The 15627-nt window shown below is 44.4% G+C and overlaps 1 protein-coding gene across 2 annotated transcripts in view; it reads left to right on the forward strand.

The window, feature by feature from the left end:
- wars2 (tryptophanyl tRNA synthetase 2, mitochondrial) overlaps window positions 1-15568 on the forward strand; it is an 81221-nt gene extending 65653 nt beyond the window's left edge. For both annotated transcript variants that reach the window (XM_086006802.1, XM_086006803.1), the window contains 4 exons: window positions 1301-1381; window positions 8607-8692; window positions 11220-11338; window positions 12177-15568. In XM_086006802.1, coding sequence (XP_085862928.1) covers window positions 1301-1381; window positions 8607-8692; window positions 11220-11338; window positions 12177-12625 — 735 coding nt within the window. In that variant the 3' untranslated portion in view covers window positions 12626-15568. The remainder of the gene's footprint in view (window positions 1-1300; window positions 1382-8606; window positions 8693-11219; window positions 11339-12176) is intronic.
- Window positions 15569-15627: the final 59 nt, after the last annotated feature.

A 15627-nucleotide genomic window follows, 5' to 3' on the forward strand; every position in this document is an offset into this window, starting at 1 on the left:
TAGGCTTTGAGGGGAAAGTGTGCAGAGGAAAGATTTTCCAACTTTAGTTTCTCCTTTATTCATGATGGAATGGTTAGACAACTATATAAAAAGCTTAAGTCATGAGCTTGGTTATTACTCAATGAATAAATCTAAGTTGAGCAACTATTCAGAGTAATTAGAAGTAATGGTGATTTTCACCTGTTACATGTCAGGTTACAAAGACCACTGGTTGATCTGTAGTTTATATGAAAGACACAGAAAGTTAAAAAAAAAGTGGAGCAGATTAATCACTCCATACAAAAATATAGCCTTTCTACCAAAGTAAGGTGAATACTGCATGAAAGGGCTGTGAAACCAAAGTTGCAATACCCATATTGCACTTAACATCAGGCCAGCACTTAATTTTGCATAATTGATTTAAAGGAATTATCTTTCTAATTTGTTAGCATTTTGTTTCTCAATTAGCTTTCCTCTCGGACACTATGACTTGTCTTGATCGAAACATTGTTACTTCTCTTGTAACAACTCCTCCCAGTTAATTCCTTTGAAGAGTGCAGTGGTGGGGGAGTTTAGGACAAGGGGACATAACCTTAAAACCAGAGCCAGGCCATTCAGGAGAGAAGTTAGGAACACTTCTTCAAGCAAAGGGTGATAGAAGTGTGTAACTCTCTACCACAGAAAGCAGTAGATGCTAGCTCAATTATGAATTTTTATTCTGAAATCGATAAATTTTTTGCAAGCCATGGGCACTGAGAGATATGGAGCAAAGATGGGTGAATACAGTTGGGATACAGATCAGCGATGATCTCATTGAATGGTGGAATAGAGTTGAGGGGCTGAATGGCCTACTCTTGTTTCTATGTTCTTATAGCAAACCATATTGTCTAATGAAAATATCACCATATTGGTCTGAGTCATGTTAATATAAACGGATTTTATAAGGAAAGAGAAACTTGACCGGTTTTGACATTGTTGATGCTGAATTGTTAAAACAAAGAGCAATAGCTAGAAAACAGGTGCTTCTACTGCCATTTGTCAAATTCAGGATAATCTCATTTTCTTCCTAAAACCACCAACGAACTCTGACAAATAAAGTATCTGATAGGATGGAAAGCCTTCCCTGGCGGAGTTTGTGGAGTGGTGTTTGTCATTGTAAGTGAAATGCTATTAGGCAGACTTTCACTGTCTCAGTTACCACTGCATAGTAAGGATGGCTCTTAGTAGAAGCTTCAGATGTTCTAATGTCTGGCAGCTTCCAAAAATTTACTATACATTTCCTAATCCACCACACTGTTTACATGTATGATTTGTCTTTAAGATCTCTGAACACACAGAATTAGCTTGGATTCTGGGATGTCTGACGAGTATACCACGATTACGTCACTTACCTCAGTGGAAGGTAACTTCTTGTTGAATTTATTGTAAAGTCTGTAGGAACTCATTACTACAACAGCTGCCTGTCTGGTGATTATAGGTGAAGATTTTGATTATCTGGGGGCAGTACTGTGTGGTGGGAGCAGGTTGGTAGAGGACCTTTGTCTTAAGGATGTTTAGTGTAAGGCCCATGCTCTTGTACGCTTCGGTGAAGGTGTTGACAATGGTTTGGAGTTCGACCTCTGAATGAGCAAAATCCATGACAAGGCCTTGGACAATGTGGACCACTTTCCATATCTCGGGAGCCTACTGTCAACAAGGGCAGACGTCAGTGACAAAGTCCAACACCGCCTTCAGTGTGCCAGTGCAGCCTTCGGTCGCCTGAGGAAGAGAGTGTTTGAAGACCAGGACCTCAAACCCGGCACTAAGCTCATGGTCTACAGAGCAGCAGTGATACCCACCCTCCTGTATGCCTCAGAGACATGGACCATGTACAGCAGGCACCTCAAGACACTGGAGAGGTACCACCAACGCTGCCTCCGCAAGATCCTGCAAATCCATTGGTAGGATAGGCGCACCAACATCAGTGTTCTCGCTCAGGCCAACATCCCCAGCATCGAAGCTTTGACCACGCTCGATCAGCTCCGATGGACGGGTCACATCGTCCGCATGCCTGATATGAGACTCCCAAAACAAGCACTCTACTCGGAGCTCCAACACAGCAAGAGAGCAAGTGGACAGAGGAAACGTTTCAAGGACACCCTCAAAGCCTCCTTGGAAAAAGTACAACATCCCCACTGACACCTGGGAATCCCTGGCCCAAGTCCACACAAAGTGGAGGAGAAGCATCCGGGAAGGCAACGAACACCTCGAGTCTCTTCGCCAGGAGCAAGCGGAAACCCAGCGCAAGGACCGCACGTCAACCCAAACACCCCACCCACCCGCCCCTTCAACCACCGTCTGCCCTCCCTGTGAGAGAGACTGTAGGTCCCGCATTGGACTCATCAGTCACCTGCGAACTCATTTTTAACGTGGAAGCAAGTCATCCTCAGTTCAGAGGGACTGCCTAAGAGATGGGTGAGAATATCTGAAAATACAGATTGCAGTTGTAAATATCTCGCCCGCGTGTATTAAATTTAAAGTTTTCTTCAAACAAGTTAAATGTTGGTATTTCAGACTTAATGAATGGTAATCAGGCACCTAACAGACATAGAATGTTTAAAGAGGGGGATTAGTAATGTAACAGCATTTGTATTATCATTTTAAGAGCACATGGACCATGTTTCAAGATTGTTTTCTTGCTGTAGTACAAAAACCTTACACAGTGACCAAACAGAGCTGGTGAAACCCATTTCACTGATTGTAGCTCTACAAAGACTAAACTTGAGCACGGCAGTGTGAAGTGTGCATTTAACCCTTAATGTGTCAGCTTGGCTATGTGATAGAACTCTCACCACTGAGTCAGAAAGTCATGGGTTCAATCTCTACTCTAAGACTTGAGCATCTAAGTTGACGCTTCAGTGCAGTACTGAGAGCACCATGTTGTTGGAGGTGCGTCCTTTTGGATAAAATGTTAAACATTTGCCTGCCTGTTCAGGTGAGTGTAAAAAATCCCGTGGCACTATTTGAAAAAAGACCAGTGTCCTGCCCAACAATTTTCCCTCAACCAAAACCAGCAAAAGCAGATTTTGTTGCCGTTTGTGGAATCCTGCTGTGCATAACTTGGCTGCTGCATTTCCCTACACAACAATAGGAACTAATCTTCAAAAGTAATTTATTGGTTGAGAAGCACTTTCGGATATCCTGAGTGTAGTGTATGTACCTTTAAAAGAGAACTATTTTTACAGCTCCTGTATACTGTAGTACCGGCAGTGACCACACCTGTATATAAGCCTTGAGCATGCCTCTGTACTGTCAGTCTTTAGTCTACCCTCCTCCAGTAAACACCTGTTGATTGTTAAGTTACAGCCTCCGTCTAGTTATTGGAAAACATCATACTTTAAGAATCACGGATTCAACAGTGGCGATGAGGTCGATTCGAATCTACCTGCAACTCTGCATTTCCCTTCAAGGATTTGCTCTGGGAGGGTGGTGGAAGAAAGTCGAGGCCAGAAGCACGGGCGTCGACCATGACCAACCGCCCAGTCATCCGGCAGAGAGTGAACATTGCAGGGGAAGCTGTTGAGAGCCGGGCTTGGTTCCCCAGCCACGACGATCCAGCAACAGACTGGCAACAGGTACAGCGCAGACCCTTCCCGGACAGCGGCGGCTGGAGCCGACCGACGGCACAGAAAAAGCCGAGCAGCGTCGACGGGGTAAGAGAGAGGGTGAAGCGCACAGGGCGCAGCCGGGGGTTGAAAACCGAGCGGCGTCGAGGAAAAAAAAAACAAAAAAGAGAGAGAGAGAGGGTAAAGCAGCAGCCGGGTTCAGGACCGAGCGGCGGCAATGGGAGAGACGCACAGGAGAACGCGCAGAGCACAGCCAGGGCTCATGGGCTGAACAGCGTCCGCAGGGGAAAGAAAGGAAGCGCGGGAGACGCCATTGAGCCGCGGAGAAGAAGGGAGAGTGCGGGAGACACCATTTTAGAAGCCGCAGCGGAGAAGAAGAGCGAGCGCGGGAAGAAAGGAAAGCGCGGGAGATGCCATTTTGTGCCAGCGGAGAAGAAGGGAGAGCGCGGGAGACGCCATTTTAGACAGTTAAATCACACCCAGGGATGCCGAAGAGTGGTAGTATCACTGCGTTCGACAATGAAGTCGAAGATTGGGCGACATATGTGGAACGCATTGAGGTGTACTGCAGGGCGAATGAAGTGCCAGATGCTAGGAAAGCACTGGTTTTGTTAAATTCCATGGGTGCAAAAACTTATGGCTTACTGCGAAACCTAATAACCCCAGAGAAGCCAGTGGATAAGAATTTCGAAAGCATAGTGGAAATCCTACAGGACCACTTAAACCCCACACCGCTGCTGATAGCAGAAAGATTTAAGTTCCACAAAAGGAACCAGCATAAAGACGAAAGTAATGCTGAGTACTTAACGGAACTGTGCAAGCTATCGAAACACTGCCAGTTCGGAATGGGACTAACAGATACGTTAAGGGACAAGTTTGTGTGTGGGCTTCAAAGTGAAGGAACCCAGAAACGGCTTCTATCAGAAAAGGATCTTACGCTGGACAAGGCTTTCAGCATGGCAGTATCACACGAAGCAGCCGCAAGGGGCGCTGCAGAGATACAACGGAGACCGCAAGAATATGGCACCAATGAAATGTCATATGGAGCAAGGAAGTGTTATCGCTGCGGCAGAACAACACACAACCAGAAGGATTGTTGGTTCAAGGACCAAGTGTGCAGACAGTGTGGAAAAGCAGGACACATAGCAAGAGTCTGCAGGTCAGGGAAGAAAACCAGCAGCAAGAAATCTCCACAGGAGAAGTACAAAAAGGTACATAAGGTGATGGACAGTAGTTCAGACGAACAGAAAAGTGATACAGACTCCGGAAGCAAGGAGCTGGGTTGTCTGAAACTACATAAGGTAACCAAAATGGAGGATCACCAGACTATCTGGGTCACACTTAAGATAGACGGCGTCCAAGTGAAAATGGAATTGGACACAGGATCAGCCCTAACAGTCATAAACCAAAGGGACTACAAGCGGCTATTTTCACATATACCCTTGAAAGCTACAGAGATTGACTTGAAGACGTACACGGGGCAAAAAGTCTACCCCAAAGGAAAAATAAGGGTGAAAGTGATATACAAAGGCCAGGAAATACCTAAAATGGACCTATATGTATTGCCAGATGGAGGACCACCACTACTAGGACGTGAATGGATCCGGAAGATACAATTAGATTGGCATTCCATACAGGCACTGAAGGTTGAGGCCAAAAAGGATGACGACGTCACACCTGGATGACTGTCAAAAATGCTAACTGACGCACAAGAAGTGTTCCAGCAGGGACTCGGAACACTAAAAGGCATAACAGCAACGATTAAAATAGAGGAAAATGCAAGCCCAAAGTTTTTTAAGGCCAGACCGGTGCCTTATGCGATCCGACCAGCCGTCAAAGCAGAGCTGGAAGGGTTGGAACGTTCAGGAGTACTATCCAAAGTAGACTGGAGCGAGTGGGCTACACCCATCGTTCCTGTAATGAAGAGGTCGTTGAGTAATACGCCTGGGGAACCAAAGAAGGTCCGCATCTGTGGGGATTTTAAGGTGACAGTGAACCCAGTCCTTCACACGGTACAATATCCGCTTCCACGGATTGAGGATATTTTCGCCTCGCTATCTGGCGGTAAACGCTTCACCAAAATTGATCTGGCCCAGGCGTACTTGCAAATGGAGGTTGAAGAAGCCTCGAAACAATACCTCACGATCAACACTCATAAAGGTCTCTACCAATACAACCGGCTGGTGTTCGGGGTAGCATCGGCTCCGGCTATTTGGCAAAGAGCAATGGATCAAGTCCTGCAAGGGATTCCAGGGACCCAGTGTTATTTGGACGACATCCTGGTCACGGGCGAAAATGACAGTGATCACCTCGCCAACCTGGAGAAGGTGCTCACTAGATTAAAAGAATATGGGCTACGAACTAATTGCCACAAATTCGAGTTTTTCCAGAAGCAGATCTCGTATTGTGGCCACGTTATTGATGAAGAGGGGTTACATAAGTCCCCTGACAAGATTGAGGCAGTAGTCAAGGCTCCAGCACCGGAAAATGTGCCACAACTGAGGTCGTTCCTCGGGCTGGTAAACTACTACCACAAGTTCTTACCAAATTTGTCTACAGTATTACACCCACTGAACACCCTACTGCAAACGGGGGTACCATGGAAGTGGAATGACGATGTAAACGAGCTTTCCAGAAGTGCAAAGAATTAATCACATCAAAAGAGGTGTTGGCCCATTTCAACCCAGCACTACCAATTCGGTTGGCATATGATGCATCACCCTATGGTATTGGAGCGGTGCTGTCGCACAAATTCCCAGACTGGTTGGAGAGGCCAGTAGCCTTTGCGTCTCGGTCACTAACCTCAGCCGAGCGCAACTACGCCCAGATTGACAGGGAGGCCCTCAGCCTAGTATGGGGAGTAAAAAAATTCAACCACTATCTGCATGGGCAGAAGTTCACCTTGCTGACTGACCACCAACCACTTGTCTCCATCTTTAATCCAAAGAAGGGCGTTCGGTGATGACTGCACAACGGCTACAAAGATGGTCCCTTTTTCTAGGGGCGAACCAATATGAAATAGAGTATAAAGGCACGAAACAGCATGGAAACGCTGATGGGCTATCACGCCTGCCACTGCCTACTGTGGAGGAAGCACCAGCAGTGGACCCTATCGAAATATTTTATTCATCGATAATTGAACGATTGCCAGTAACTAATGCGGATATAGAGAAGGAGACCCGCAATGATCCGACACTGTCTCTGATTTGACGGTGAGGGGATGGCCAACACATGGCGACTCCCTGTTGCCAGCATTCTCATCCAGAAGAGAACAGCTGTCAGTATGCCAGGGGACAGTGATGTGTGGATCCCGAGTGGTAATTCCACCCAAGTTAAGGGAGAGAGTGCTCAATGAGCTTCACGAAGGTCATCTGGGAGGGGTGAAAATGAAAAGCCTTGCTAGGGCTTATGTGTGGTGGCCGGGGATCGATCAACAAATCGAGGACCTAACCAAGAGCTGCTCAGGATGCCAGAAGGTCCAAAATGCACCACCACATGCCCCTCTACACCCATGGGAGTGGCCCTCCTCTCCATGGCAATGGGTGCATATTGATTTTGCTGGTCCATTCATGGACTCAATGTTCTTAATAGCAGTGGATGTGCGCACTCGAAATGGCCTGAGGTGATAAAAATGTCCTCAACCACTACAGAGAAAACGATTGCAGTCCTACGGACCATATTTGCCAGGAACGGCTTGCCAGAGCAGATTTGCTCTGATAATGGACCACAGTTTGTGTCCGAAGAGTTTCGGAAATTTATGAGAAGGAATGGGGTAAGGCATTACACATCCGCCACGTATCATCCAGCCACAAATGGATTGGCTGAGAGGTTCGTACAAACCTTTAAAAAGGCGATAAAGGCCATGTGCGACGATGAAATTCCACTACAGCATAAGGTGGACAATTTCCTGTTAGCCTACAGAAATGCGACACATGCAGTTACCAACCAGACCCCGGCCATGATGTTCTTTAACCGAAGGTTGAGATCTCGTCCGGATTTGCTCAGACCAAATGTGCGAAGAAATGTTGACGATAAACAATTCCAGCACATCAATGAGAAGCCGACAAGGAGCTTCAATGTAGGACAACCAGTCTTGGCCCGTGACTACCGAACAGAGAAATGGCAACCCGGAACGATATGTACACGGCAGGGGCCATTAATGTACACAGTGGATGTCGGGGAGAACATTGTGAGATGCCACGTCGACCAGATCCTAGCGTCACAGGAACGAGTCAACCCCATGTCTCGCGTACCTGGGGATGAACCCGACATACCGATAGCATCTACCTCAAACAGTAGCAGCGGAAACTGATGAACTAACCGACGAAAAGGGGCCAGAATCGCCTCCGCACCAAGAACAAGAACCTCAGGAAAGGCGCTATCCAGAGAGGATCAGGAAGCCGCCCCAAAGACTGAATCTATAAATGGACTATTTCAGTTTAATGTGCATGTTAAAGTGTTAACTGTTATTTGAATGTTATGGGTACTGCTAATCTAAAAGGGGAGGAATTGTAGTGTATGTACCTTTTTGAGAGAACTACTTTTACAGCTCCTGTATACTGTAGTACCGGCAGTGACCACACCTGTATATAAGCCTTGAGCATGCCTCTACTGTTAGTCTTTAGTCTACCCCCCAGTAAACACCTGTTGATTGTTAAGTTACAGCCTCCGTCTAGTTATTGGAAAACATCATACTTTAAGAATCACGGATTCAACACTGAGGATGTGAAAGGTACTATATAAATGGAAACGCGTTCTTCTTTCTTTCCTCTCACCCAAAGGGTGAACCATCATATATCCTTTAGCTTTTTGATAAACAAGTAAAATGCTTACACTTTTTTTGAGGGGGAAAGCAAAGAGTAGCTTCAGAACATCCCTGTATGCAAGACGCTTGCTTTCTAAACGAAGTCTGCTTTAGGAGTCCAATCATAGTAAAATAACTGCTAGTGGCAAACCGCTTCAAATTAAAAACAAATTGCTGAATCCTTGTAATGATTAATATTTTAACTATATTTTTTGCAGATGAAAAGCTCTGGTCAGAAGGAGGAAGGCAGTTTGGGTCTGTTTACTTATCCAGTCCTACAGACCGCAGACATTCTCTTATACAAGTAAGAGATGTTAAGCAGCATACCAGTCGTTCTAATCAGATCTGTAGATTTGCAAGTCAATCTCTTGATGAATACATGTGTGTATATTTGTGTACACACATTTTTATTTCAGATTTCCAGCATCTGCAGTATTTTGCTTTTGTGTATATTTGTATACCTCGAGCCTTCTCTTTAATCTATGAAGTAAATATGTATAGAAATCAACATTCAACAAGCTTTATTAATCTGTTCAGCATCTGCATATTCTTGGACATTCTCCCTACCCCTTGTCTTGCCCTACTGTAATTCATTGAGGCACTCTGCTTTCCACCCAGTCCCTTCCTTGTATCATTCGCATGTGGGCATTTAGACCTGGTCAGCCTTGGGCTCAGTTGATAGCACTCTCTCCTCTGGGCAGCACGGTGGCATAGTGGTTAGCACTGTTGCCTCACAGCGCCAGGGACCCGGGTTCGAATCTGGCCTCGGGTGACTGTCTGTGTGGAGTTTGCACATTCTCCCCGTGTTTGCGTGGGTTTCCTCCGGGTGCTCCGGTTTCCTCCCACAGTCCAAAGATGTGCGGGTTAGGTTGATTGGCTATGATAAATTGACCCTTAGTGTTAGGGGGATTAAATACGTGGGGTTACGGGGATAGGGTGGGATATGTGTTGGTGTAGGGGTTACGGGGATCGGGTGGGATATGTGTCGGTGCAGGCTCAATGGGCCGAAATGGCCTCTATCTGCACTGTGGGGTTTCTGTGATTCTGTGAGTCAGAAGGTTGTGGGTTCAAGGAACAAAATTCTAGGCTGACACTCCAGGGCAGTACTGAGTTCGTCGGAGGTGCCGTCATTCGGATGAGACGTTCAATCGAGGCCCCGTCTGCCCTTTCGGGTGGACGTAAAAAATCCCATGGCACTATTTCGAAGAAGAGCAGGGGAGTTATCCCCGGTGTTCTTGCCAATATTTATTCCTCAATGAAAGAAAGAAAGACTTGTGTTTCTGTAGTGCCTTTCACGACCACTGGACGTCGCAAAGCGCTTTACAGCCAATGAAGAACTTTTTGAAGTGGAGTCACTGTCGTAATATAGGAAAAGCGGCAGCCAATTTGCGCACAGCAAGCTCCCACAAACAGCAATGTGATAATGACCAGATAATCTTTTTTAGTGATGTTGATTGAGGGATAAATATTGGCTAGGACACCGGGGAGAACTCCCCTGCTCTTCTTCAAAATTGTGCCATGGGATCTTTTACACCCACCTGAGAGGGCAGATGGGGTCTCGGTTTAACGTCTCATCCGAAAGATTGCACCTCTGACAGTGCACTGGAGCGTCACTGTACTGGAACGTCAGCCTAGATTTTTGTGCTCAAGTCTCTGGAGTGGGACTTGAACCCACAACCTTCTGACTCCAAGGCGAGGGTGCTCCCCACTGAGCCACTGGCTGACACTATCAACATCACTAAAATCAGATATTCTGGTCATTATCACATTGCTGTTGTGGGAGCTTGCTGTGCGCAAATTGGCTGCCGAGTTTCTTTATATTCAACCACCCTTGGGTGCCCACAGTAAGTAGACCTTTTACCAGAACTGATTTGCCTACTGTTCTAGACTGGGACTGCCTGTTTTCCAGCATTGGAGAGCCATTTGGTTCTGCCTTTTACTTTTAAGCATCAATCCGTACCTGGTCATTAGCTATGGCTATCTGTCTGGCTGACTTAAATAGTATTGTCTCTGTCAATTTCCCCAGGATAAGCATCATGTTGCATTATACTGCAGCTGCCTATCTCAGACTAGTAGTTGCAGTGTTGGTTCCAACCAGACAGTACCTCATTTATACTGCCTAGCTGGAACTCCAATTATCCTGCCCAGGAAAGAGCTCTGTGCATCTGCCTAGTGAGAGGATCTCCCTCTCTGACAGATATTTAAATGTTTAGAGAGTCCAGGCAGCTGTGTCTGCACCCTGTAAATATTTAAATGAATTGTAGATAGGTTTAAAAATAGTCAAGGAGGCCCAAGGGATCCCCTGGGCACTTTGTAAACCAGGTTTTCCTCCATGCTGGAATTGCAATGCAGTTGGTGTCACATTGTTGTGGTGTGAGACTACCCATTCCAGGCAATAACACACCACTTTCCACCAGAGTCAGGGCCGACCCATAATCTGGATTTATACTGCAACTTTAACCAAAGTGCTTCGCAGCCTCTCAATCTTTTGCATCACCGTGGTGTGAGTATTCATTCAGTCCCTGGCTCATCACAGGGGTGATTTTAGACTTTTGCCCAAAATAGGCACAACATCGGCAGAGCTGCTCCACCACAAGCCCAAAGTTGGTGTAGAGGTTCAAACCATCTTGGGGTTCAGGCCTCATTTGAATGGCTATAAAGCACTTTGGGCGACCTAAGATCGTGAAAGGTGCTGTATATGTTTTTTTAAGCACAATCCATATATTGATGACTGATATTGTGGCTAGCTATCAATTCTCTTTTTAAACTGCTACCTACTTTAACCTTTCAGCAGGATTTCTAGGTAATTGATTTTTCTTATGTCCTGTAAGGTCAACCCATGTACCCGTTGGAGAGGATCAGATACAACACCTGGAGCTGGCGCAGGATATAGCCCGGATCTTCAACAACCAATATGGCAGCTCATTTCCTGTACCAAAAGCTATTCTAAGTGAGTACAATAACAACTACTAAACTTTTGTAGTGCCTTTCATGTAACACATGTCCCAAGTGTTTCACAGGAGATTGGAGAAAATCAAGCAGGAAGTGGGAAGATCAGCTGCAGGAGGTGGTCAAAGAGGAAGATTTTGAGAAGGCATTAGAAGCTGAGGTGAAAGGTTGCAAGGCGGTGGGGTTCAGGAAGAGAGTTTGAGTACCGGCACGTGACAGCTGGAGGCTCTGGCACTGACTGTGGAATAGAGGGAGGGGGACACAGAAGATTTGAAGAGGTGGCATTTCAAAATGCGAACCAAGCTTTTGGAGTCGATGAGCTAGAAGATGGGAAGCCGTTGATGTGAACACGAGTGAGGTGGCGGGTAATGCTGGACTTGGTGTAGGATAGGATATGGTCAGCAAGGAGACCACTGGAGAAAGCAAACTTTGAAGTGGTGAAGCAGTGAATGAAGATTTCAGGAGCAGCGGAATTGAAGTAGGGATGTAGGCATGACAATGTTCGAACGGGGCAGTAGGCCGCCTTGAAGGCAAACCAGATTCTGAAGTTTGTAGCTTAGCTCAGGATGGTACAGGATACCGAGATTGCACACCCTTGATTCAGTCTGAGCAAGCAGTTAGGAAAGGAGATGGAATCGGAGCCTGGGGCATGAAGTTTCTGATGGGAAGTAAACAGAATTGGTTCTGTCTGGTCAGTGTTGAGGTGGAGCTAGTTCAGATCCAGCCTCTGTTGGACTGGCTTTGCACAAGATATAGATTGCAATATTGAATGTTAACTTAATGTTTGAATATTACTTTACAAACAAGCCTTTTTCCATTATTCCCTCCTCTCGTTGCAGGTGAAGCTAAAAAAATTAAATCACTGAGGAACCCTGCCGCAAAGATGTCAAAGTCAGACCCTCAAAAGTTAGCGACTGTGAATATCATTGATTCGCCGGAGGAGATATTATTGAAGTTTCGCAAAGCAGTAACTGACTTCACCTCTGAAGTGACGTATGACCCAGAGACACGGCCAGGAGTATCAAATCTGGTGGCAGTTCACACAGCAGTGACTGGAATGACCGTCGAAGAGGTTGTGCATCAAAGCAAAGGATTGGACACTGCACGCTACAAATACGTGGTGGCTGAGGCAGTCATTGAGAAATTTGCACCAGTTAAGAATGAAATTGAAAGACTTAGAGCTGAGAAAGGTTTCCTTGAGCAAGTCTTAAACCGTGGAGCTGAAAAGGCAAAAGAATTGGCAAGCCCCATATACCATGAAATCCGAAAACTGGTTGGCTTCAGCTAACCATCTATCAATTCTAAACCAAAGCTACTGGGTTACTAGAAATCTGTTTGATGTGAAAGTCTTGTAGAAGAGGTGATCATGGTGTACTTAAATAGGTGGTCAGTGATTATTTAAGGTACATGTATATTCAGGATCTGCACTGGTTATCACTTACTGAATATAATGTATGTTGAACATATTTGGTATGATATGTATTTTTTTTTAAAAACTGGATCCAGAGAAACATGCCTTGGTTGGGTGGTCCAAGATCATATCACTTAGGAATAAAAAGCAAATTTTTAACATGCCCATCAAAGCCAAACTGGATTCAAACCAGTTCTCAGAGCAAATGAAATGTATATAACCACACTGCATTATGTAGTCTTCCCCTCTGAATTGGATTTGCCAGTGAAAAAAAATGTTCTAATATACTGTGCCAGCTATTTCCTGTGTTAGAGAGAAAAAGCTTTTATCTTGGTTGGATTTGATCCTAGGCTCCAGGAGGGAAAGGTTTCACCACCTAGTTTCCTAAGGAATATCTCTGGACGTCATGCGTAAGAGTATGCAACCTGTGATTGACTTCTGTGCTTTCATGGTTTTACTGTGACATTGGGAGGTGATGTGGAGTGGAGCCGAGGTGCAGAGAGAAGGACATTTTGAGGCATCTATGCTGGAATGCTCTTTTGCACTTCCTACTTGCTGAGGAGCAAATTGCCTGCCCTCAGTTGGAAATGAAGATGAACCTAAACTAAGTGGAAAATAACTAATTAAAATTTAAACCTACTTTGAAGACCAATTCCACTGTGTCATCAAAATGTAAAATTATTGAAAAATAGAAGTGGTATATGGAATGAAAGCCAGTGAAATCCAAATACTTAAATGCACATTAAGATACTTGTGATATGTATTGGATTGTAAATTCAATATTGGCCTAATTTCTCTCTTGATTGGAATGAAAGCATGAGGAGTTCAGCATGGCTTGTGGCTGTGTTCACATAAATAGTGCGAACAGTCTTGTCAAACAGGAGATGGTAAATAGGAAAGCTGTGGGCTTGTTATAAATTGCCCACTTTGAAAAAGCAAAATCTGATGCAACAGAATCTAAGATATATTTTATTCTTTAGTGACCTCCCCAGCTGAAGGCACTGACTTGTGCTGCGATGTCATTCATGGGCACTAAGTGTCTGCTGTACCCTGCCCAAGGTGCCATTCTTGATAGATGAGCCTAGATGATGAGTTTTGGCAGCCTGCTCTGCAGTGGGAAGATGAGGGACAAATCAGTCTCGTTCGATCCTGTCCTCGCTCAATGTCCCCACACACATTTATTTTTCTAGATAGTGATCAAGACTAGGGAACCCTGACTGATTATTTCCCTCCCACTCTCGCTCCCCTTCCACCCTTCTCGTAGTTGGTGGGTGTTGAGGCCAACTGTACTAGCCTTACATCCTAACATCAACTAACTCAGCAGGGACCAAGGGTTGATGCTGTGATTTTCCTGGTCTCACATCATTACTTCTCTGTTATGCAGTACATTTAATAACTGAGGCATTGAATTCAATTGATCTTTTTAGGCAATAAATGGAATATTAGTAAGTACGTATAATTTAAAAATATTGTTAAAAGCATCGATCTCGTTATGTTATGTTGTAAGGACTTCTTTGTGCTCATGTATCATTGGTAGATAAATTTCAAATAAGAACAAGTTCTATTAGCACCTGGAGCTTGGGATATATGTAAATGAATGGGAACATTGATATAAAGTTTATATTTGTCCCAGTGTGCTCCTTGATATACACCTAAGTAACCCATGAAGACAAAAAGCCTTGGCACTCCTGATCCTGACATGCTTGGAGTAACTGCTGTGTGATTCCACAGGAGAGTAGTCACTGTTATATTTATTTCTCCCAATCACTTCTCCCCCTCTTAACTCTCATCCCTTGTGTAGTTTTTTGTTTGGAATGTCATGACCCCATTTAAAAGGTTCATGATATTTGTATCTATTATTGATCTAATGTGTTGCATTTTGGAGGAGGATCGAGTAGCTATTGACTTTGTCTATTTCTGCAGAATTCTTTGCATCTAATATTTTCCTTGACTATTTAGCCAAGTTGGCTAGTGGATTCAAGTCAAAAAGCCAACAGGAGACAGATGGTTAATTTTGGACTTTATTTTTCAGCATTAGCCAAATTGGCTCCACTATACAAGAAGATCGGTGGTATGGTAAATATTATAACTGTACTGTAACTTATTTTCTAATAATTGCACCATGTGACTGCACAGCTCACAAAATAAACAATTTTTTTACTATAAAAATGAAACTATGGAAAAAGCTACACATGACGAATTGCTGCCAAAGTCATTACAGTGTCATATCATTAAATAACAACTTTTTTGTCTTCCAACCAGCAAAAAAGTCACTGCGAAATGTTGAAAAGCGGGATAGTCTACAGTAAATATTTGGGGTACGTTGCACATAGAAATAATAAAAAGTGAATTCTCAAAAAGTAAACGAGCAAAATTACATGATGAAGTGGATAACTCACCATGTCCAGTATACTGAGTTTATTATCTTAAGTCACTCATAGTCCTTTCTCTGGCTTATTCCATTGGTTTATATGGCTTAAGAGAAAAAAAGTATTAAATGTATATACTTATCACTTCAAGTGATCTAAGTTAAATTGTCGTGATAGAAATCACATCCGATTTAAAAGTAAGTGCAAATACAACCACTGATCCAGAAACCACATGTGAGGACACATATGGGCTGCTTGTGATATGTGAAATCTTTTCCATGAATCATCTCTTCCTCATGTGGAGGTCGGACCCATGTGTGAGAAATGTATTTGTACCACAGGCATCCAGTGGTGTGCACTCTTTATACCACGTGCCTGCTTTCATTTTGTATGTATCATTTTAACATCATTCACTTTTTTAAGCTTTTAAAGGTTAAATTGTTTTATGGATCATGGAGTGTTTTCAACCATTGTCTTGTGCCGTCACTGTTAAGTTTAATGGCAGTTGCT

The sequence above is a fragment of the Somniosus microcephalus genome, chromosome 14 (assembly GCF_052327205.1).
Source record: "Somniosus microcephalus isolate GS21.2 chromosome 14, FLI_Smic_1.0, whole genome shotgun sequence".
NCBI lineage: Eukaryota > Metazoa > Chordata > Chondrichthyes > Squaliformes > Somniosidae > Somniosus > Somniosus microcephalus.